The sequence below is a fragment of the Urocampus carinirostris genome, chromosome 19 (assembly GCF_059441175.1).
Source record: "Urocampus carinirostris isolate Australia breed hairy pipefish chromosome 19, RoL_Ucar_1.0, whole genome shotgun sequence".
Classification (NCBI taxonomy): Eukaryota; Metazoa; Chordata; class Actinopteri; order Syngnathiformes; family Syngnathidae; genus Urocampus; species Urocampus carinirostris.
Genome location: NC_142367.1, coordinates 22,024,461 through 22,047,240, shown reverse-complemented (window position 1 = coordinate 22,047,240; position 22,780 = coordinate 22,024,461). Strand labels below are relative to the sequence as shown.

Genomic DNA, 22,780 nt, shown 5'->3' with positions numbered 1-22,780 from the left:
TACTGTTGAGTCAATCGGCGCGTTTGGGAGGGACTACATCTCATTTTGTTTGGATTTTGTTGGTTTTATTTCCTTTTCTGCCCATAATAATGGCTTCATTAGTGATTAGGGGGGCAAAAAGTGGACAACAGTAACAATAATGATCGTAAATTGTGATAACGCCTGATCAATCTTTTCCTGTTGAGTCAATCGGCGCGTTTGGGAGGGACTACATCTCATTTTGTGAGGATTTTGTGGTTTTATTTCCCTTTCTGCCCATAATAATGGCTTCATTAGTGATTAGGGGAGCAAAAAGTGGAGAATAGCAACAATAATGATCGTAAATTGTGATAACGCCTGATCAATCTCTTTTCCTGTTGAGTCAATCGGTGTGTTTGGGGGGGACCACATCTCATTTTGTTGGGATTTTATTGGTTTTATTTCCTTTTCTGCCCATAATAATGGCTTCATTAGTGATTAGGGGAGCAAAAAGTGGAGAACAGTAACAATAATGATCGTAAATTGTGATTATGCCTTATCAATCTCTTTTCCTGTTGAATCAATCGGCGCAATTTGGAGGGAACACATCTCATTTTGTTTGGATTTTGTTGGTCTTATTTCCTTTTCTGCCCATAATATTGGCTTCATTAGTGATTAAAGAAAAAAAAGGGGACAACAGTAACAATAACGATCGAGTAGAAGAAAGAAACAATTGAAAAATACGAAAGTGATGTTGTAGCGCTGATGGAAGGTACAGTAAATGTTTGAAAAATGTCGCATTTTTAGCTTTTTACCAGGTATATTAATGTTTATTACCTACATTATTCTTTTTTTTTCTTTAGGTACACACTTCAATAATATTTTGATTTTTTTGTGTGTATCTGGCTATTTTAAAAAAAGGTTCTAGGGGTTGCTCATATGTGATTTAGGCTTATGTGAGAGTATATGCTTTACTTGTTTTGGTTTTTTTGGCCTTTTTTGTGGAATATTTTAGGATCGGGTAGTTTGAAGCAGAGATAGCAGAACATTTTTAAAATGTGTGTCTAAAAATTGAAAATTATTTGATCATGAAAATAATAAGAATAATAAGATTAATGTACTGGTAAAAATCGAAAAACATAACATTTTAAACCATTTTCTGTACTTTCAAGGAGCGCTTCAATGGCAGACACTCGTACACCATTTTTTTATATTTCACAACAATTTTCTTCATCCACTCGATCGTTGTTGACACGGTCTGCCACTTATCGTTCCCCTTATCTCAAACAGGCAATAAAACCGATGAAATGACAATAAAATGAGATGTGGTCCCTTTTAAACACAATTGGGGGATTTGACTGAACAGGAAGAAGTGCATTATCGCCATCTACTGTGAAGGAGTGTGATTAACCCTCTGTTTTGATTTCTTTGCATTATTTTGCCAAGGCAAAAGGCCCGCAACATACTAAAAATGGGTCCCCGACACACCAGTTGAGAAACACTGCTCTAGATAGCCGCCAATCGCATTAATCCGAGTCTTGAAAATCAAATGTAGTTTTTTTTTAAGTGATAACATGTCAAACCATTTGTAGTCTCAATAAACTCGATTCCTCAAAGAGTCCTGTGTTGAATGATCCGGTGGTACAGTGTGGATTATTTGACCACTAGATGTCGCTCTTTTGTGTCGCGAAACCGAAAACAAGTGGTAAAACGCACAGAGATGAATACAAACTACAGAGGCTCAAAGTGACCAAAAAGCATAGTTTTTACTCTCACTTTGAGAGTTTTTTTTTTTTTTTTGTGGGTAGAAGCAAGACGGCGGATGATTACGTCAGCTCCCTTGAGGTGAGGCTTATGAAATGTAGACTAAATGCAAATTTCTTATCCTACGAGTATTTTGGGGAGAGACGCAAATCTTGGTAGAAATTGATACCACATTCTGATACTTTTGATATCAATACATGGTTTTGCCACTCAACCATCTCTAACAATTATTTGAGAAAGACAAAACAGACATGATGATACCGATTATTTTATGTTTTCTTATTTTTCATTTAGCTCTAATTGTCTTTTTCTATTCTTTGACTTTCTCTTTTATGTTTTTCTTTTTTCCCTTCTTTTCCTTTCCATTCTTTCTTTTCTATTTCTTTGGATTTTTTTCAGTTTTTCCTTTTTCAAATCGTCTATCTTTTTTTCTTCACAGATCATCTTTCTTTTCCCTCTCTCTATTTGACTTTCTCGATTGTTCCCATTATTTTTATTTCTCAAATGTTTAATTCTCCTTTCATTTCTATTTCTTTTCTTTTATTACTCGTGACTATAGCGACGGTGGTGATAGTGTCATGATTGTAGATTAAGCGCAGCTGCGGCGGCTTAATTGGCGCCAACAGCCCGGAAAGCTGATTGGCTGTCACTCTCTTTTTAAACCCCCGGCTTCCTTTTGGAAGCCGTCAGATCGTTATGCGAACTGTGTCCTTCAGCTCAGTAAGCCTTTTCGTCCGACTCCGTTTCTGCCCTGCTTTTTTCTGCCTGATCTTTGTTGCCAACCTGTTTCCGGACCTGACTACGCCCCGTTCTGCCTGCCTGTTACCTGACCTGTTTTGCCCCGTTACCGGCCTGCCTCCTGCTACCGACCCCGCTTACGAACTCGACATCGCCTTTGATCTCCAGTCCCGGCCAACGACTTGCTATTCTCGCCTCCCTCCGATCTTCCTCGCCAGACACGGAAGTGCCACTTCCGCACCTCTCGCTCCTTTTGTCCGTCTGCCATCGGATCGTGGAAGCAAGCCTTACTCTCCCTTTTTTTCACTAAAAACGGAGAAAACGAGCGCTATTGGGTCCTGTGTCTGTTTCTGGTCTGTGACAATGCCTATATATATATATATATATATATATATATATATATACGTGTGTGTGTGTCTGTCCACCTAAGGGAAGGAGTAAAGAGTTTTGATAGGAACACCATATTTTACAGGCAGTCAGGTAGGTTACCCTAGATGTGAAAAAAAATCCAAAGAAACAGTTTAGAGAGAGAAAGAGGGGGAAGGGAGGAAAAGAGAGAACAAAAGAAGGAAATAGCAAAAGGGAAATAGAAATAAAAGAGAAACTGAAAGAGAAAGAGAGGGTAAGAAACAGAGAGAGAAAGCGGAGAAAGAGAAGGAGGGGGGGAAAAGAGAGAACAATAGAAATAGAAAAAGAAAGAGAGGGCAAGAAAAAAAGAAAGTGAAAAGGAAGAGAGAGCGAATAAGAGAGAGAGAGAAATACTACTGAAGTTGCTTTGCGAGTGGTGCCTGGCCTGGGTGACATAGAGTGGACATATTTAAAACTGCTGCTCATTTTTCTCTTGTGCTTCTTAGTGCTCTTTCAGGCCGGATTAATACCCTTGATGCATGCTTGACACCGGTGCTCTCATGTTTTCTCTTGCTCTTTTCTTTCATATATTTTCTCTCCTGTTTTTTGGGGTTTCTCTATTTAGCTTTCTTTTTCTTGTCTCTTATTTTCCTTTTTTTTAGTTACTCTATTTCATTCTCTCCCTTTCTTTTGATTTCTTCCTCTTATTTTCTTGATTTTTCCAATCCTCTCTTATCTTTCTCTCTTTTGTCTATATTCCATCATCCAAACTTTTCCCATCCCGGTGCTCGCTTCCTCTCTCCTTTGTCCCCGTTTGCGTCCCTTCTGTCCATTCACGATGCACTCCAGGAACAGCGCGCCACTTAGTGGCCCGGGGGGATAACGGAGAAGGGGTTTTATGACATACCTGCGCCTCACTCTATTGGTCCCACTCACTCGGGGAGATTAGGCAGCGGTAATCTGGACTCAGAATACGGAGCTCCAGCCATGAATCCCGTCCAAAGTTGCCTCCTGGGGGCATCCCGCCTCCAGAGGACATAAAATATTTCATATTCTCCATTTTGGATACTTTGAGGAGACGGACAAACGCACTCTGAGGATGTTTTTCAATTCCATTCTACTCCAAGGGAGCTAGAGGTGAGTTCTTCATTTGAAAATCGCCTTTTTTTTGTAGTTCAGAGGGATTATATTTCTTCTTCTTTGTTTAGAAGTTTGGATGTGGTAGTTGGAGACAGGACTAAGCTGCCGTGAGCTGGACCAAAGAGGATGGAAATCCGGCCGGACAGATTTAAGGCCGCGGCGGCCAAAACTTTGGGGAAAATATATGGGTATGTACTAAAAAAATGGATTACTTTTGTATAAAAACACACACATCTATAAATAGGATTAGGTAAGGTGCTGATATCCCACGAGTGTTCGATTATTTGATATCTACCACAAAAGAAAGTGAGAACATTAAAAAATGCACCTAAAAAAATCCTGCGCAATTATTTCGAAATATCCGCTCAAAAATCGATATCCTGCCCCCCACACCGTCATTTTTCATCCTTCTCCATTGCACGGCCGCTCAATGTTAAGTATCACACTCGGGAAACGGACATCAATAATTCATTCGAATGCGGCCACGAAGGCTCAAGGACAAAAGGTGAAAAAATGAAGGCGAATTTGAGATTCTTTAAATAAAAAAGTAACCCCCCCCAAAAAATTATATATATATATATTTAAATACCAGAGCCATACCCCTCTAGTGGCAAGTGGCTAGAGTCGAGAACAAAAACCAAAAATATTACGTCAAAAGTTTCGTAAAAGAACTGATTTCCTAAAGGACTTCCGAATCGATATCGGATGATTCCTCAAATTGATATTAGAAGTTCTACATTGAGACCAATACGGCAAAATCCCAAATCATGGTATCAGTTTCGATATCAAGATACCCGTATTCAAAATGGTGGCCGATATCGATATTGTCTGCCCTTGAGGGGTCTTAAATTTTTAGGTATCTAAAAAAAAAGACGGAAGAATTTTATGTAGTCATAATATCTCTTTCATAATGCCCTCATTTATATTTGGAAACTATACATTTTTGGTTGATTTTAGTTAATTAGTTAGTTTAATCAGTGTGATTCAAACAAAGATCAGTAACTTATTCCTCTCCCCTCTGTCATTTACTGGATGGTATCGTCATCCAAATAGGGAAACCTATACATATTTTGGTAGTTTTAGTTAAAACTAATACCGCGTTTTCCCATCTGTGTGATTTTTTTTTTTTTTTATAAAGTTCAGTTACTTATTCCTCTCCCCTCCTTATTTCTCATTATAACATGGAAATCTATAAATGTTTGGGTGGTTTTAGTTCAAGCTGATACTTTTTTCATCCTTTTAATGATTTTGACAAATCCTTGAAGGGGGATTACCTCATGTGTGGTCCCTTCTCAAGGAATTATTTTCCTCATGCTGAGGTTTTTGAGTTTTTCCTTGCCCACATGTAGGTTTTAGATCAGGGGATGCAGCCCTTTGAGACTCTGTTTCGGGGCTATACAAATCAACAAGACTTGATTTGACTAAAACAAATTTCGTAGATCCGTTTTTTCACATGTCAGCGAAGATACAATCATCGATGCTAATGCTAATCGATAAAATTGTGGTTTTCAACTGTTCTGCAGGCTGAAATTAAACACGCTTTGATTCAATATGGTTAAGAAGACTTCTTTTAAATTTACACATTGTCCCTTTATGTCTGAGGCAAGGTATATGGTATATAACTACTTTAGCTGCAAATATCTGTTCTTAATACAATTTCCACAAAGGTGTATTGAGGCCCATTCCCAGCAACCGGCACTGCAGTACTCTTATAGTACATTGTGTTTGCTAATTACGTTAGAAAGCTGATGGATTATTAGAAACCTCTTTTACAATTATGTAAGCATAGCTAAAACAGTTTACCTGGTTGGATAAGCGATAGAGCTTTCAGCCGCTCTGCCCCCCAGCTCTGGAACTCATTGCCGCCTGACTTACGAAATTCTGCCACCCTGTCCACCTTCGAATCCAAACTCAAAACTCACAAAACTTGCCTATCCTTGATCATCTGCCTCTCACACTGTCCCTTTTAACTCTAATGTGTTTTATTGGGTATTTATTACTTGCTTGTTTTGTTCTTGTTTTATTCTTTCTTTATTGTTGTTTGTTATCATATGTACACCGACCTTGTGTGTCCTGAAAGGTGCTTCGATGTACAACGTATTATAATTATTATATAAAACTCACCTTCCTTTAAACTCGTCCAGTATCTGGAGTGTCACATTTGTGGGTGTGATTGAACTTAAGAATGGCCAGGGAAAAAAAAAGAACTTCTGTGTGAAACTCAACCGTCTATTCTTGTTTTAAAAAATGAAGACTATTCCATGTGTGAAATTGCCAAGAAACCTGAACAATTCGTGGACAATATCTCTATTATTTGTGATTGCAACATCCTTTGCTGTCTGGTAATCCTGGAAGGGGATACTACATGTGCAGTCCCTTCTCAAGGTTTCTTCATTTTCCTCATGTTGGGGTTTTTGAGTTTTTCCTTGCCCTCATGTTGGTTCCAGATCAGGGGATGATGTAATAATAGTCTGGAAAAATAGTCTGTGTAATAACCTGTGCAGCCCTTTGAGACTCTTCGTGATTAAGGGCTATACAAATAAAAATGACTTGACTTGACTTGACAACGGTGTGTACTACTCCCTTAAGTACAAACAGGCTCGAACCTGAGTAGAAAGAGAAGAAGCAGGAGGACAAGTACAATAAGGTCTATAGTTTGGAGAAATAGACGCCTGACAGGTCCTTAACTAGTAGCTTGGTTAAATAGTACCTGTGAAACACCAATGTCAACAACTACAGTGAAGAGATGACTCTGAGATGGTGGCCCAAGAGGCAGAGTGGCAAAGAAAAAGCCACATCTCAGACTGGCCAACAGAAGTAAGAGATTAATATGGGCAAAATATATCATAGCTATCATTTGAAACCTAAATAGTGACATTCTCATTCTCAATCGTCAGGTCGGCTTCAAACTTTTGTAACGTGTAGGAAATGATCTCCGACCCAAAGTGGGCGTGTTCAAGTTGTGGATGAACTTCCTTTGAGTTACGGGATTTGATCTAGTGTCTAAACAGGTAAATCCCGTCCAGAAATAGCCTCGCTCTCCTGCAAGCTGTCCAGCGACGTAAATCCTCCCGCAGGGCCCGTGCACCTTGATGCTAACACCTCCCCCAACGTTATAGCTAACCCCGCCTTTAACAGGCCCCGGGATTAGGGCCCACGCTTCCGCTCTCGCTTTCGTGCGTGAGGCTCTCCAAGTTGCACGCCACGTTCGGCCTTAAGTCAACGGGGGCCTCGTTATGCTCAAGTACCGTATTTTCCCTACTCTAAGGTGCAGCTAAAAAAACTGGTGCAGTTTACAGGCCGAAAATACGGTGAAAATATTTGCATTATTACAATGAAATGCTTCTACATACATTAACCCAGGGGTAGGCAGACTTTTTGAATCACAGGCGGTATTTTTTTGATGAAAATTCGCTAATTTTGTTGACTATTTTTTGCACTATGACGACCATTTTTGCACCAAACGCATATTGCACAAACCCTTACGATACCAAACTGTATGTAACATCCTACATGCCGACATTTCTTGTGTAAATTTTGTGTAAATTATAACTATAACCTTATCCTCTTTGTGTTATAACCTTATCTTCTCTGTTCCTTTATCTTCTTGGCTTTTTTACCTCACTGTGAATGTGTGAAACTGGAGTGTCATGCCCAATTTTGTTGTCACAATATGTTAACCCATTTTGTAACAATGACAATAAAGGTATATTCTATTCTATTCTATTCTAATTTAGATATTCAAAACCCCTTAACCGTTCCAGTCACAAAAATACGTCACGTCTATGTCATTGGAAAGCTTCAGCTCTTGGGATTCAAAATGTACTCATCACAGAAACTTCACGATCAGTCTAAAACAAGCTACCGAAAACTAAAAATCCGTGATAGCACACCTAAAAGTCCCCAAGGAAGTCAGCTGATGAATAAATATTCTGCAAAAATTGAGTCATTTTACCCAGGACTGTCCATTGAATCCAACCAAAACACCCGATAATGCCGACAGATAAAAAAAAAAAAAATCCGCCTAAAAGCATTCCTGCATCGTTGGATGTTTATTATCATAATTCGTACGGTTTGCCACATAATTACCCCCGTATACAAAAAACAGACTCGTAAAATTATTTTCAATACAGGCTTTAGGCTCTGACCTATTGATTGACACTAATAGCAGGCTTTTTTTTACGTTCCAGAGCTCGCATTAGCTAATAGGGAATTGTTTGATAAAAGGTAGCTCCGACTATCTTCATCCAGTGGTAACTGATTGAAATGATAATTGACACGTTGGTTAGCAAACAGATTGTTGCGCAGCTATTCACTGTGTATTCAAATTAAACCCCAAGATGATGATTTATTTTTTACGCACCCTATTTACGCACAATTACGCGCAAGTGTGTCAATCATTGATTTGATTTCTGGAAAGAGAAGTTCAACATTTACAACTCTTTCAAACCGTCTAAAAAAATTGGACAAGTTAAAACACACAGTTGCAAAACTTTTAGTGCTGTAAACTTGTCGTCTAATTGTTCATAAATGGACCCTTTTATCTAAGTTGTTTCGAAACACCTAAGATATACAAAAAAAAGATTTATTTACAAATAAAATGCTCTGGTTATTTATTATTTGTTTTTTCAGATATTTCATTCCAGCTTTCCACCTTAAAATATATATTTTTTCGCCTTAATTAATTTTTTTTGGGGGGGTATGAATATTTTATATGGCATAAAACATTTTGTAAAAAAAAAAAAAATCCAAAGATGCTTTGTAAAACATTACACAAAATAATCAATCCAACCCAAAAACTTAAAGGGACAGGATGTATTATTTAGTGCCTTCTAATAGTAAAAATGTCACTCAGTTAAAAATAATAATTTCGATAATAAGCAAAAAATATATATATATATATATAATAACTACCATATAAATGTGCATTTCTTTTAAATCCTCGTATGTTTCAGAATTTGCATTTATTCTACATATCATGAGGGTGCTGACATAAACTTCAGCCATCTTGCTGCTCTGGGTACCCCCGAAAACAAAAACATTGCAAAACACTGAGCAAAAAATAACAAGAAAAATCGAGCTGTTTGGTCACTTTCAGCCTCCGTAGTTTGTATTCTTCCTTGAGCTATTTAGCACTTGTTTTCAATCGCACTACGACATATAACTGTCAAATAATTCACATTGTCCCTTTAAAAATGAGCCAACTGCCGCTACTGAAACAGGACTAATATAGATTCTCCGTTATATGCAGTTAACAGCAGGATGCTAGACAACTGCACCGAAAGTGTTAAAAAAAAAAAAGCTTTCAGGTTTGAAAAGTAAAAAAAAAAAAAAAAAGAAGCGAGAAAGACAAAAATAGTTCAAGGCATGCAGAGGTATTAATAATTCATACTTGAGAATCTATTAATACTTTATTGGCAAGACTCCTCACTCAAAGGGTTCAAACTTTGCTGTTTACACAGGACTCTTTATTAGGAATGAATGAATAATGTTGATTTAGGAACAGCAAAAAACTGAAACCGCAATAACTACTAATTAACAAAAGGGAACGGCAAAATATGTGCACAAAAAGAGCTAAACAATACACGACTCCTACATGTTTTCCCTGCAGAGATGATGTATTCAAAATCAGAATAAGAAAACACATTTTTTTCACGCAAAAAGAAAATTAAAAAACAAGGAAAATACATATCGAACTTACTATAGCAACTTACTATGAAAGTTTTACAAGAAAACAGTAAATATACATACTATAAAACTACTATAAAATATTTTGCTGTTTACACTGGACTCTTTATCAGTAATGAACGATCAATAATGTTGATTTAGGGACAGCAAAAAACTGAAACCGCAATAACTATTAATTAACAAAAGGGAACGGCAAAATATGTGCACAAAAAGAGCTGAACAATACACGACTCCTACATGTTTTCCCTGCAGAGAAGATGTATTCAAAATCAGAATAAGAAAACAATTTTTTTTTCCCACTTAAGGAAAATTAAAAAACAAGGAGATTAAGAATCAAACTTACTATCTCAACTTACCTTAAAAGTTTTACTATAAAACTACTACAGTAAATGTACACAATATAAAACTACTATGAAACATTTTGCTGTTTACACTGGACTCTTTATCAGTAATGAACGAATGAATAATGTTGATTTAGGAACAGCAAAAAACCGAAACCGCAATAACTACTAATTAACAAAAGGGAACGTCAAAATATGTACACAAAAAGAGCTAAAATACACCCCACCTACATGTTTTCCTCGCAGAGAAGACATATCTGAAATCAAAAAAAGAAAACTATATTTTTTCCCGCAAAAAGAAAGTGAAAAAGCAAGGAAATTAAATATCGAACTTACTATAGCATCCCCTAGTGACTCCTATAGAATAGAAACACACAAATAGAATCTTAATATATTGGTCTCTAGTATATTTTTCCAAAATACATATAGTACATAATTTTTTAATATGATATAAATATGGGACATTTTACAGTAATAATTTAACTCGTTCCATAAATAGATTAATTAATTAATCAAATAAATAAATAGCCTGCATAGTTTCTTTAAAGTAACATTAAAACCTCAGTAAACCTTTACTAATAAATTAAATACAATATTCCAAAATAATATTGATAAAAAAACAGAATATGTATGTCACGGTTGCCATGGCGCCCAATTGGCCACGCCCGTGTGGCGCCAGCTGCGGCTCGTAGACAGATTGGCTTTTTTTCTATTTAAGCTCAGTGCTCTCACTCTTCCTTTGTCAGTCCGTCAACGAAGCTCTGCCCCGCAACACGTGTGCTCTCACTCAGTCCTGTTGGTATTTCCCGTCCAGTATTGTTCCCATTTATTTTGTCCTGTTTAATATATTTTTATAGTTTCGTTCCAGTCTATTTTTGTCCCGTTTATTATTCTCTCCAGTTTTTGTTCCCGTATATCTTGTTTCAATTTCAATCCTGTCTGTCCCGTCCTGTCCAGTATCGACCCCATCTCTCTGATATCAGCTCTGGCAATTGGTATCGATCTCGTCGGTCTCTGGCTTCCTGTCTTACCACGCCAGACCGCGGCCTAACGTGCATGACTCCCCATTTCCCATGAAATAAAAGCTTGTGTGAGAAACGTCACGCATTTGGGTCCTGTTCCGGTTCTTGACAATGTATCAATACATTTTTTTAAGTTTTTAAAAAAGTTAAAAAAAAAAGAAAAAAGAAAAATAAACGCATTAATTAAGGTGAAGATAATAGTATAAATTATGTTATTTTGATTTATTATCATAAGTACTCGAATTAATTATTGATGATCAATTATTTATTAATTGAAATCTATTTAGTTTTCTGAAATTTTCTTTTTAAATAATTGTACTCATCCACACTTTGTTGTTTTATATTTGAAATTATACATATATATTTATTATTATTCCTAATTATAACTTATTACTGTTATATATTATGATTATATATAAAATTATTATCATTTGATTCGTTATATTTATAATTTTTTATATAGAAAAAAATACCCAAACCAATCAAATAATGTTCTATAACACAGGTGTCAAACAGGCGGCCCGCGGGCCGAATCAGGCCCGCTAGGGGATTCGATCCGGCCCGCTTGACAATGCTCAGAGAAGCGCAAGAGAAAGAGAGCTGTAGGTTGAAATAGGTCCACTTGATGTTGCAAAAGCCAGATGCCTCTTACAAACGCTGCACTTGTATTTCTCTCTCTCTCTTCCTCCATTTTTCCCTCACTCCCTCTACCTCTCTCTCTTTCACTCTCTCTGTCTTTTTCTCTTTCTTTGTTCCTTTTTGTCTCTTTCTCTCTGTCTTTTTCCCTTCTTTTGCTCTCTCTTCATTTTTTTCTTTTACTCTCTTTCTCTCTATTGCTTTCCCCTTCTGTCTTTCCCCTTTCTCTTTCTCTCCTTCTCTCTTCTCTCCTCTTTTTCTCTCATTCTATTTCTCTTTGGATTTCATTCTTTCTCTTATTTCCCCCTCTCTCATTATTTCTGTTTTATCTCTTGTTTCTCATGCTCTCTCTCTCTTTTCTCTCTCTCTCTCTCTCTCTGTCTCTCTTTCTGTTTTTTTGTCCCACCCTCTTTACCTTTCTCGCCCTATCTTTCTCTTATTTCTCTCTCTCTCTTTTTTCTTTCTCTCTAATTTACTAAACCGGCCCCCGAGAGAATGTTTGTTCTAATGTGTGGCCCCCGAGCTTAAATGAGTTTGACACCCCTGTTCTATAACAAAGGTTTGCCTGAAATGTAATGATACCACTATGACATGCTAATTATCCTTTTCCTTTTCCTTCCTTTTGCTAATTATCTATAACAGGGGTCACCAACATGGTGCCCGTGGGCACTAGGTAGCCCCTATAGATCACCTATGTAGCTCACCTGTATTGGTTTATTATGAATTTCTAGGAAATCATATATAAATCAAATACATTGATACATTCTTCCGACATTATTTATGATTTATGTTTGTAAATCGTATAGTGTTTTAGTGACTGAGCCTATTTCAATTGAAATTTTATAACTACTAGATGGTAATAATAATAACATAGTAACAGCATTGTAGTAACATGATGGTATTTTCGAAATGTAAACCAATCCGCTTCATTTTGATTTTCTCATTCGGATTTGAAGGATCTTTAACATTGATGCTTTTTAGTTCATTAGCTTTGGTCTTCGGTGTTTGCAGCAATGTAATTTGATTACTTTCAATTCGAGCTGTTTACGGCCATACCACTCTGAGAACGGCTGATTTCGGGAAGCTAAGCTGAGTTGGGCCTGGTTAGTACTTGGTCATTTGGCGCACGCTCTGCTGCAACAGCACTGACTGTACCCCGCCCCCCGGTAAAGTCTGTGAAAATGAATCTCCCTAAGGGGATTAAATGTATGTATTATATTTCCTCCTAGTGGGAGGTGGCTAGAGTCAAAAAAAACTCTTTCTGGGAGATTGATATAAAGGAGGGGATTCCCAGCCCCCTCACTCAACCCAACCAATATTTCGCAACAACGGTCATTGGGAGTCAATAGGTGACCAAACCCCCCAATTCCAACCCCTAATGCGGAACGCCAGTGTTGTAATTCTTAAGTATGACTTGGCCGAGGCTCAAACCAGAGACCTCCCAAGCCTGGGGGAAGCACCCTGCCCACAAGGCCAGTGAGGCAGGGCTTTGGGGCAGGGTGAGGGGATTAGATGAAAAATACCAAAATATGTTATTAAATGACAAAGAAAAAACCCATAATATAGATAAAAATACTGAATTTTGTTTATAATAAATTCACAATTGTCACGAACCGGGGCAGGAGGGGAATTTAGAACCCAATCGCGTAACGTACTCCCAATTTATTGGGGAGAAGAGGAATGCGCGCACACTCGATCCGGGGATCGATGGTGGCAAAAGTGGATTGAAATCCAAACAAAAGAGTTGTAAAAATCAAACAAATCAGGCCAAAAACTAAACAGGATCAAACGCAGGGAAATTCACAGACTAGGCATTCCATAGAGTTTAACAGGAGTCTTGCAGAAGTTTCACAGAAGTATCACAGACGCTCAGACAACTAATAGCTCAAAGGACCGCGTTTAAGTACTCCCAAGGAGCAATCAGTCAACGCGTCTCAGCCGGTGTCCATGGGCGGGGCCAACTGGGCGCCATGGCAACCGTGACAACAATACGGCAGATAGTTGCTTATAGTCCCGCGAAAAACTGCTCAAGTTCAGACCATCTCTGAAGAGTAGGATGACGCTTCACACCGAAAAACAACAGTTACCAGGTGGTAAAGGTGCTGGATCTGAGTCAGATCACGAGGCTTCTCCTGTTACTGATAATCATGGAGATCAGTACTGCATACCTGTCATTCTGTACGTTTTTGCCGCGGTAGCCTCTATCTCGGTATCGTTTTTTTCGTTGCAAACGAAGCCAGCGGTTTGATGCTACCTGGGGATTTCCCATCATGCATCATTCCGAAAAAAAAATGGTGTAAGATTATTTTGTATTTTGTGAGGGAAAATACGACAGTTTGTACGGGCACGGAGCCGTGGAGGTTGACAGGTTATGGTACTGTTTCATGTGGGGCAGCAAACCCCTACTCCAAAAACCGACCAGGAGAAGGGTAGGTGACACTGAGGGTTGGGTAGGGTTACTTTAACTGGATTACTTTCAATTACTTTTGGATTACTCCACTACCAAATATGCTAATAAAAGACAAAAGAAACTAAATATCAATCAAATGACTCAATTTTGTGCAGGCTCGGGGAGTAACGGAATACATGGAAGGGCAAAAATGATGTCGGCAAGCTGTTTGGATTTATTTTCATTTTGTTTCATTTTATGTTCGTTTTGCCAGAGATCAAAGAGATCAAAGCCAGGAGAGAAAGCTTACCACGTGTTGTGAGTCATCATTGTATTCCTATTTAGTTTCTTTTGTCTTTTATTAGCATATTTGGTGTTGGAGTAATCCAAAAGTCATTGAAAGTAATCCAGTTAAAGTAACCCTACCCAACCCTGGTGACACTAGGCTGTACTTACCCAAGACACACCACACGAAATGGTGCCCCGTCAACTGTTAGCCGGTCTCGCTAATCGCTAACCAAAAACTGTGGTGACACCTGGTCTACAATCCCATCGACAGAGCTCTGGAGAAGAAACAAGAGAACGGCGAGACCATCGAGCTGTCGGCGGAGGGTCGTCCGGAGCTCTTGGCGGAGAAGGAGTTACCGGTAGTGGACTGCACGTGTTTCGGCCTCCCTCGCCGCTACATCATCGCCATTCTCTCCGGGATCGGATTCTGCATCTCCTTCGGCATTCGCTGCAACCTCGGCGTGGCCATCGTCAGCATGGTCAACAGCCACACCGTCTACAGGGACAACAAAGAGGTTATAGTGGTGAGCAATGTTCCCTGTAGTTTTCCTTACGGGTCTGAGCGTTCACACAAAGTCTGTGAGCAACGCTTGAAACAACAGTGAGCAACCATAATCCCAAGTGTGGCAAGATAATTAATTATCAAACATGTCCAAAACTTGACATCAAGTTACATTTTGCTGAGTTTCCGGCAATGCAAAATGATTTTTCTCTTTTGAATGAATTGACTCATGTACTATTGCCTACAAACGTCGTTTGTTCTTACAATTTTTTCACAAGATATCCATTTCTTTTTATTTCCTGATATATTTTGTCGCATAATATTAACATTTTTGGGGGCTTATTGAGTCGGTTTTATGATACAGAACTGTACTTAATCACATTTTTTAGTGGAAGTACAATGTTGGCAACAAGATTCACTTGATATCATTGGAAATTATTTGAATGCAACACAACATTTTTTTTCTTTTTTCTGTGTTTTTTTCTACTTTTTTTTTTAATTCCTTTAAAAAAAATCTCATTGTGTTTATTTTTTCCAAGCTGTTACTTTTTTCTTTTTGTTCTCTATTTACTTTTTTCATACGTTTCTTTCTTTTCTTTTTTTCTGGCTTTTTTCTAAATTTTTCCTTCTTTTTTCTCTTCCTTTTGTTTCTTTTTTTCTCAGCTTTTCATTACTTTTTCATTTTGGTATTTTTTTCTTTTTTGTTCTATTTCCCCCCTTCCATTAAGTCATTTTGTGCATCATTTTACATAATATTTGGTCATGGTGGGATTAAAGAAGCAAAAACAACCTGAAGAGCCGTTTAGGACACTTTTTAGTGAGCCGAGCCGAAGAAGCCGGTTCTGAACATACTCTACTAACTTTACTCAACTTTGTTCGACTTCGACTCGACTTCAAAATACCGCATTTAGGACACAACGTCAGGGGAACCCGTGTATTTTTACCTTCATGCACTGTAACTTTGACTTCATTTGCTTCTTAATTAGCAATTTTGAGCCCTGATTTTTGTACGCTGGCTCGATTTTCTTATGCGCCGAGAATGTGCGAGCAGTGCGCAATTGCTTAGAGGGAACACTGGTGGTGAGTAAAGGGGGCTCATTGAGGTGAACCCTTCAGTTGGGCTTATTACAGGGGTGTCAAACTCATTTTAATTCAGGGGCCACACGATAGAACAAACATTCTGTCGGGGGTCGGACTAGTAGATTAAAGAGAAAGAAAAAGAGGGGTAAGGAAATAAGAGAAAGAGGAAGGGAAAAGAAGAGAGAGGGCGGGGCAAAGAAAGAGAGAGAGGGAGAGAGCGTGAGAAACAAGTGAAAAAGAGAATTCGTGAGAGAGGGGGAAAGAAAGGGAGTGGAAGAAAGAACTCCAAAGAGAAATAGAAAGACGGAAGGAGAGAAAAGAGAAAAGAAAGTGGGAAGGGTAGAAAGAGAGAAAGAGAAAAGAGAGAAAAGGAAAAAAGGAAGTTAGAACAAAAGAAGTTAAAAAGACACACAGAGAAAAAGAGACAAAGAGCAAAAAAGGAAAAGAAAAAGAGAGACACAGAGAGTGAAAGAGACAGAGACAGAGTGGGAGAAAATGGGTGGAGAAAAGAGAAAGAGAGAGAGAGAAAGAGTGAGAGAAAAGAGGTGGAGAAAAGAGAAAGAGAGAGAGAGAAAGAAATACAAGTACAGTGTCTTTGTTCGAGGCACCTTTCTTTGGCAACACCAAGTCGACATATTTCAACCTGCAGCTTGTTTTTCTCTTGCGCTTCTCTGATTGTTGTCTCGCGGGCCGGATTCAATCCCCTAGCGGGCCTGATCTGGCCCGCGGGCCGCCTCTTTGAAACCCGTGCTTTAGGTGGAGGGCCGGATGTCTTTTCGGAGGCTCACAACTAAATAGCGTTATGAGAGATGCAACATTATTGAGGTTATCATTTCCTTTATGTTTTTCCTTCATTAAGATTTAAACTTTTGTAGTGTTTATCAACTGTGCACTTGTAAAAAATAATACATTTTCACTACAGTTTACTTAAATAATGGAAACAAACTAGAAAGTGACCAAGATCGTATACCAATACTCATTTAAAGGATGTATGATTAAAAAGTATTTCTGTTTTCTATTTTATTTTAAAATATATACTTGAATACAGGAAGTTTGTTGTTATATTTGTTATAGTAATGAGCTAAGCCTTGTACCTATAAAATATTCTTGTCAGGACCAGAACGGAGACAGGACCCACTTGCGTTATGTTTCTCACAAGTTTTTATTGGAAGGAAGAGAAAGGGCTGCGCCTACGATCCGGTGTTCGCTGGACGCAGGAAGCAAGTCGCCCTGGTACTCGGATTGTGCTCCGAACGCGGAAGTGGATCTTCCGTGGCGAGCGATGGCGGTGTCAGGGACGGAAAAACGGGTCAGTAGCCGGGACAGGAGAGCAAAATCGTGGTCGGGGTCGGAAGCGAGTCGTAAGCCAGAAAACTTAGTCGGGAACAAAAAATGGTCGGAAGCCAGGACGGGAGATCAGACGTGGTCAGTATCAAAAACAGGTCGAAGCCGGGGACAGACGGGAGCAAACAAACGGGACAGGTGGGAGTCAGGGTCGAAAAAGGCTTGCCTAGTGTTCACTGAGGTTCGCAGACGGACTGACAAAAGGGGACAGACAGGACCGGTTACAAATACTGATTGGGAGCCAATCAGAAGGCGCGGCAGCTGGCGCCAAAAGAGCAGGCAAAGCTGAGTCCCATCAGTAATCATGAGAGTTCTACCTGCTGATGCCATCTTCTGGCTGGAATCCTCATTGCAGCCTCTCTGAAGCTCCTTTTGTTGCATGTGCAAGTATATACATTGCTTAGGCGTGCTCGAACAAACTCTTCCTTTTTCCTATTTTTGAGGGTACGGGTTGGCATTTAGACCGTATTCGAAACAGTCCTTTTCTTACTTTCACCATTTTCACTCCTCCTACTTTTTTTCAGCGTTATGCGCTCCGTGGCCAAAACACTGAGGGTAAAAGTAAACTAAAAACAGATCGGTTCGGTGGAAAAAATCTACAAAGGCTCTTTGAACCCAGTTGGGCATTGTTGACACATACTTAATAAAGAAAAAATATATAATTTTAAACTTTTTGAGGACATTTCAAACTACACATCCCACTTCTAAACATCTGGAAAGACACCCAGGTGCTATTATTATAATTTTGTATTTTTGGTTTTCCCTTAAACAATGGGTCTGTGATTTTTATTGCAAGTAAAATAACACCAGTGTTGGGTTTCCTTGTTGTTCTCTGGTTGATAAATGGTAATCAGCATATACGGCTACAGTGGGTGCTTTGTAAGTGATGCCTGGTTTTGGCAACACCAAGTGGACATATTTAAAACTGCAGGCCATTGATTGTCTTTTTGGCACAAGGGCTCTTTGAACTCAGTCGAGCATTGTTAACACATAATAAGTAGAGAAAAACTACGCACCCTACCCTTCAGGTTTTTGAGGCGTGGACCCATGTGGGGGAGGCAGGGGAGCTCAAAACAAGGGATTGCATTTTTTTACAAAACAGACGTTCAAAAGGACAAACAAACATGGGTTCACCATACAAAGAAATGTTAAAACCAGAAAAAAATAACTGGAAAATACACGGAACAAAGAAACCAGAAACAAACAAACCTGACAAGGTGGTGGGAACAAAAAAATGTCAAAATCAATCTTTAAAATGTTCTTTAAAGGGTACTGGCTATTTAGGCACAGGCGTGTGATAATATGACACACATGGGGCGGCAGTGGCTCAGGAGGTAGAGTCCTCGTTTTGGGATCAAGAAATCGCAGGCTCAATTCCCGGCTCCTCCGTGTTACATTTTGAAGTGTCCTTGGGTAAGACACTGAACCCCTAATACCCCCAATAAGCAGGTTAGCGCCTTACATGGCTGCACGGCCACTATTGGGAAATGTGAAGCACACTGTAAAGCGCTTTGGGAAGTCTTGACTTGAAAAGCGCTATATAAATGCAGATCATTTCATTACATGTGTCCAGTTCAAACCCCTTTTGGGGCTCTCCGGTGGTAGGAGGTGTATCAGACCCCAACAGTTACAGTGAAACAGGACCCCAATCCGATTTGATTTATTAACAAAGACAACTATACATTTTTCATGTTTTTATTCTTTTCTCCTTAACAGAAAGCTCAGTTTGACTGGGACCCGGAGACGGTGGGGATGATCCACGGCTCCTTCTTTTGGGGTTACATCGTGACGCAAATCCCCGGCGGGTTCATCTGTCAAAAGTTCGCCGCGAACCGAGTTTTCGGTTTCGCCATTGTGGCGACTTCCTTCCTCAACATGCTCATCCCGGCGGCAGCTCGCATGCATTTCGGTTGCGTCATCATCGTCAGGATTTTTCAAGGGCTTGTGGAGGTCACACACTCATTTTTTTTGTTTTCTATCTTTCTATATCTATATACCGAAGCCCTATCCCCTGATTGATATGCAGGGTTGGGTAGGGTTACTTTAACTGGATTACTTTCAATGACTTTTGGATTACTCCAATACCAAATAGGCTAATAAAAGACAAAAGAAACTAAATATGAATCAAATGATGACTCACAACACGTGGTAAGCTTTCTCTCCTGACTTTGATCTCTTTGATCTCCGGCAAAACGAACATAAAATGCGACAGAAACAAAATGAAAATAAGTCCAACATGATTTTTGCCGTTCCATGTATTCCGTTACTCCCCAAGCCTGCACAAAATTTAGTCATTTTATTCATATTTAGTTTCTTTTGCCTTTTTTAGCATATTTGGTATTGGAGTAATCCAAAAGTAATTGAAAGTAATCCAGTTAAAGTAACCCTACCCAATCCTGTTTGATATGTAAATCATAATATGTATGAAAATGAAGACAAATATAATATTAGGTCCCTGTTTTTAATCACCAAATGTTATTATTTTTGTAGTAATATTTGTTGTAGACCAGGGGTGTCAAACTCGTTTTAACTCGGGGGGCCACACGATAGAACAAACATTCTGTCGGGGGCCGGACTAGTAGATTAAAGAGAAAGAAAACGACAGATAAAGAAATAATAGAAAGAGGAAGGGAAAACAAGAGAGAGGGCAGGACAAAGAAAGAGAGAGAGGGAGAGAGGGTGAGAAACAAAAGAGATAAAAAGAGAAGTCGTGAGAGAGGGGGAAAGAAAGGGAGAGGAAGAAAGAAATCCAAAGAAAAATAGAAAGACAGAAGGAGAGAAAAGAGAAAAGAAAGCGCAAAGGGTAGGAAGAGAGAAAAAGAAAAGAGAGAAAAGGAAAAAATGAAGTTAGTGTGATGTTAAAAAGACACAGAGAGAGAGAAAGAGACAGAGAGTGGGAGGGAGAAGAGGTGTGGAAGAGAGAGAGAGAAAGAGAGAGCGTGAGAAACAAAGGAGATAAAAAAGAGAAGTCATGAGAGAGGGGGAAAGAATTGGAGAAGAAATCCAAAGAGAAAAAGAAAGAAAGGGTATGAAGAGAGAAAGAGAAAAGGAAAAAGGGAAGTTAGGGCAAAATAAGTTAAAAATACACAGAGAGAAAGAGCAACAAAGGAAGAGAAAAAGAGAGACACAGAGAGTGAAAGAGACAGAGACAGGGAAAAAGGTGTGGAAGAGAGAGAGAGAGAGACAGAGAGACATAGAGAGAGAAATAAATACAAATACAGTGTCTTTGTTCGAGGCACCTGGCTTTGGCAACATCAAGTTGCTATATTTCAACCTGCAGCTTGTTTTTCTCTTGCGCTTCTCTGAGTGTTGTCTCGCGGGCCGGATTCAATCCCTTAGCGGGCCTGACCTAGCCCGCGAGCCGCCCGTTCGACACCTGTGTTGTAGACATACAAAGTGACAACGGGGAGAAAGTTGTCTTATAAACCCCGTTTTTATTAGCAGAATTGTATTGACTATTGTCATGATATTTTGACTCGTTTCGTTTGGAGGGTCAGATTCAAAAGCCTGTTGGGCCGCAGGTGGCCCGTAGGCCGTAGTTTACCCACCCCTGTTGTACAATCAGGTTTGTGTCTGTTGAGGCACAGTCTGATTTAGAAATAGGTAGGAAGAAAATAGGCACATTTTTGGATAAAAGCCTGTATAGGTAGGTGACAAGTTTAAAGTATAGTAGACCCTCAAAAAAAGGAGAGAAGACTTTAATGGATTTTGAACTGCCAAGGGGAAAAGGAGAGAGCTCAAACCGGAGATGATAAGGCCATTCTTCATTTTAAATCCCCTAGGTTACCCAAGCCGATTCGCCGTAAAGCGTGTGGATTCAATGAACTGCAACACGATTGGCCAAAAGTGAAAATTTTGTGAACAGAGCATAACAATCAAAACAATGAAATATAGTACGGTATTTGAAATAAGGAATTGACATCCGATGCAAAAAGTCCATGCAATGAAAAAACTAAAATTCTGGATGGCTTGACTTGCTGTTAGCTTGCTAATACTAGCATCTATTCTATTGTTTGGGGCTAAATCAGAATCCTTGGTCTCACTATCGCCCTCTGCCATGAGGCAAGAGAATTGCGTGCCTCACTCTGCCTTTACAAACGCTCAGCACGGTTATACATTGTGTACCAATTGTATTAATAACATTTGTAATATAAAGTGATCATTCTGCTAATTTAAAATAGAAAATCCAAAAAAAGAACATTAACCCAGAACGAATAAAACCATTTAGTATATTTTAACTGTGTATTTCAATCTTCTTTAACAGGTGAGGCACTGCCTCACCTGCCTCCCTTTACTGCAAGACATCAACCCAAATTCATACTCTCTTGATAACCTTGTTGCAGAGGGTTTAAAGAACCAATACTGTTAGTTGTAAAATAGCCCAATGACTTGTTGCTAGGCAAAACTTTGCATATGTCAACCTTCTGTTTCCATGGCAACTACAACAATCCATTAAATCCAGCAAAGTCCGGACATGGGAATTGGTAATGCAAACACAATATGGTTAAATATGAATCCTCAGGGTGTATTATTTGACCACTAGGTGGCACTGTGGTGTCAGAGCGCATCGTGACGGCTGTACAGGCATGGCGGCGACTTAAATAGCGAGAGCATTGTGTAAAAGGAAAAAATAGGGCTGCAACAACTAATCGCTAAAAACAATTAAAAGGCTTAGCAACTGGTTCAATCATCGATTCGTCGTATTAAGTGTTTTATGAGCCACTGAGGAGGTTAAATCAAATAAGGAGTGCCCACCATTCTGTTGTGACGCTGGGATTTGTAGTCCAGTAGAGGGCGCCAAGACTGGTTTTTTTTTTTTAAAGAAGTAAATCAAATGAATAAAAGTAAAAGAAAAATAATAATAATGACATGTTTAACTCTACCCAAGGGGCAAACTCTTAAGGAATGTGTATTATAATTGGTAAAATGGCGGCGCCCTCTGTTGGCTGCGGCTGCATCGGCTCGCTACAACGGGTCAGGTGTATCGACATTTCGTTCTTACAAAGAATGACAATACAAAGGAAATTATTATTATTATTATATTCTAAAATTTTACGCCAAAATACTACATTTTGAAAAGTGGGTTTGTTTACATTTTTAATATATTTTTTGTGGAAAAAAAACCTACATTTAAATTGAAATGTATTGCTCTTTTTTTTTTTTTTTTTTGAGAATACGCTCATATATAATATCTTTGGAAGAGTATCTTCCATATTTGCAGGTGTATAGCGTTAATTTCTATCTATTTTTGTTTATTGCCAAGTTAATTGACAAACACTTGTATTTTTTATTGTTTTATATTACAGAATATTCCGTGCACTATTTTTCTACTACACCACAATACTGGAATAAGAGGATGAGATTAGAAATGTCTTTAAGAAATCCGATTAATCGATTATGAAATGAATCGTTAGCTACAGCCCTATAGTTTTTCCGTAGTTTTTTTTTTTTTTTTTTTTTTTTTTAATGAAAATGAACATTGGTATGATAGTTCATGTATTTTATGCCAGGTAATTAAATCAATGCTGTTGTTTTTTCACTG

General features: G+C 38.7%; 1 protein-coding gene across 1 annotated transcript in view; it reads left to right on the top strand.

Annotated features, from left to right (window-relative positions):
* Positions 1-3,739: 3,739 nt before the first annotated feature.
* Positions 3,740-22,780, top strand: part of LOC148347720 (vesicular glutamate transporter 1-like) — a 34,257-nt gene continuing 15,216 nt past the window's right edge. The window contains exons 1-4 of the mRNA XM_088324198.1: positions 3,740-3,945; positions 4,017-4,136; positions 14,584-14,836; positions 18,955-19,188. Coding sequence (XP_088180324.1) covers positions 4,075-4,136; positions 14,584-14,836; positions 18,955-19,188 — 549 coding nt within the window. The 5' untranslated portion in view covers positions 3,740-3,945; positions 4,017-4,074. The remainder of the gene's footprint in view (positions 3,946-4,016; positions 4,137-14,583; positions 14,837-18,954; positions 19,189-22,780) is intronic.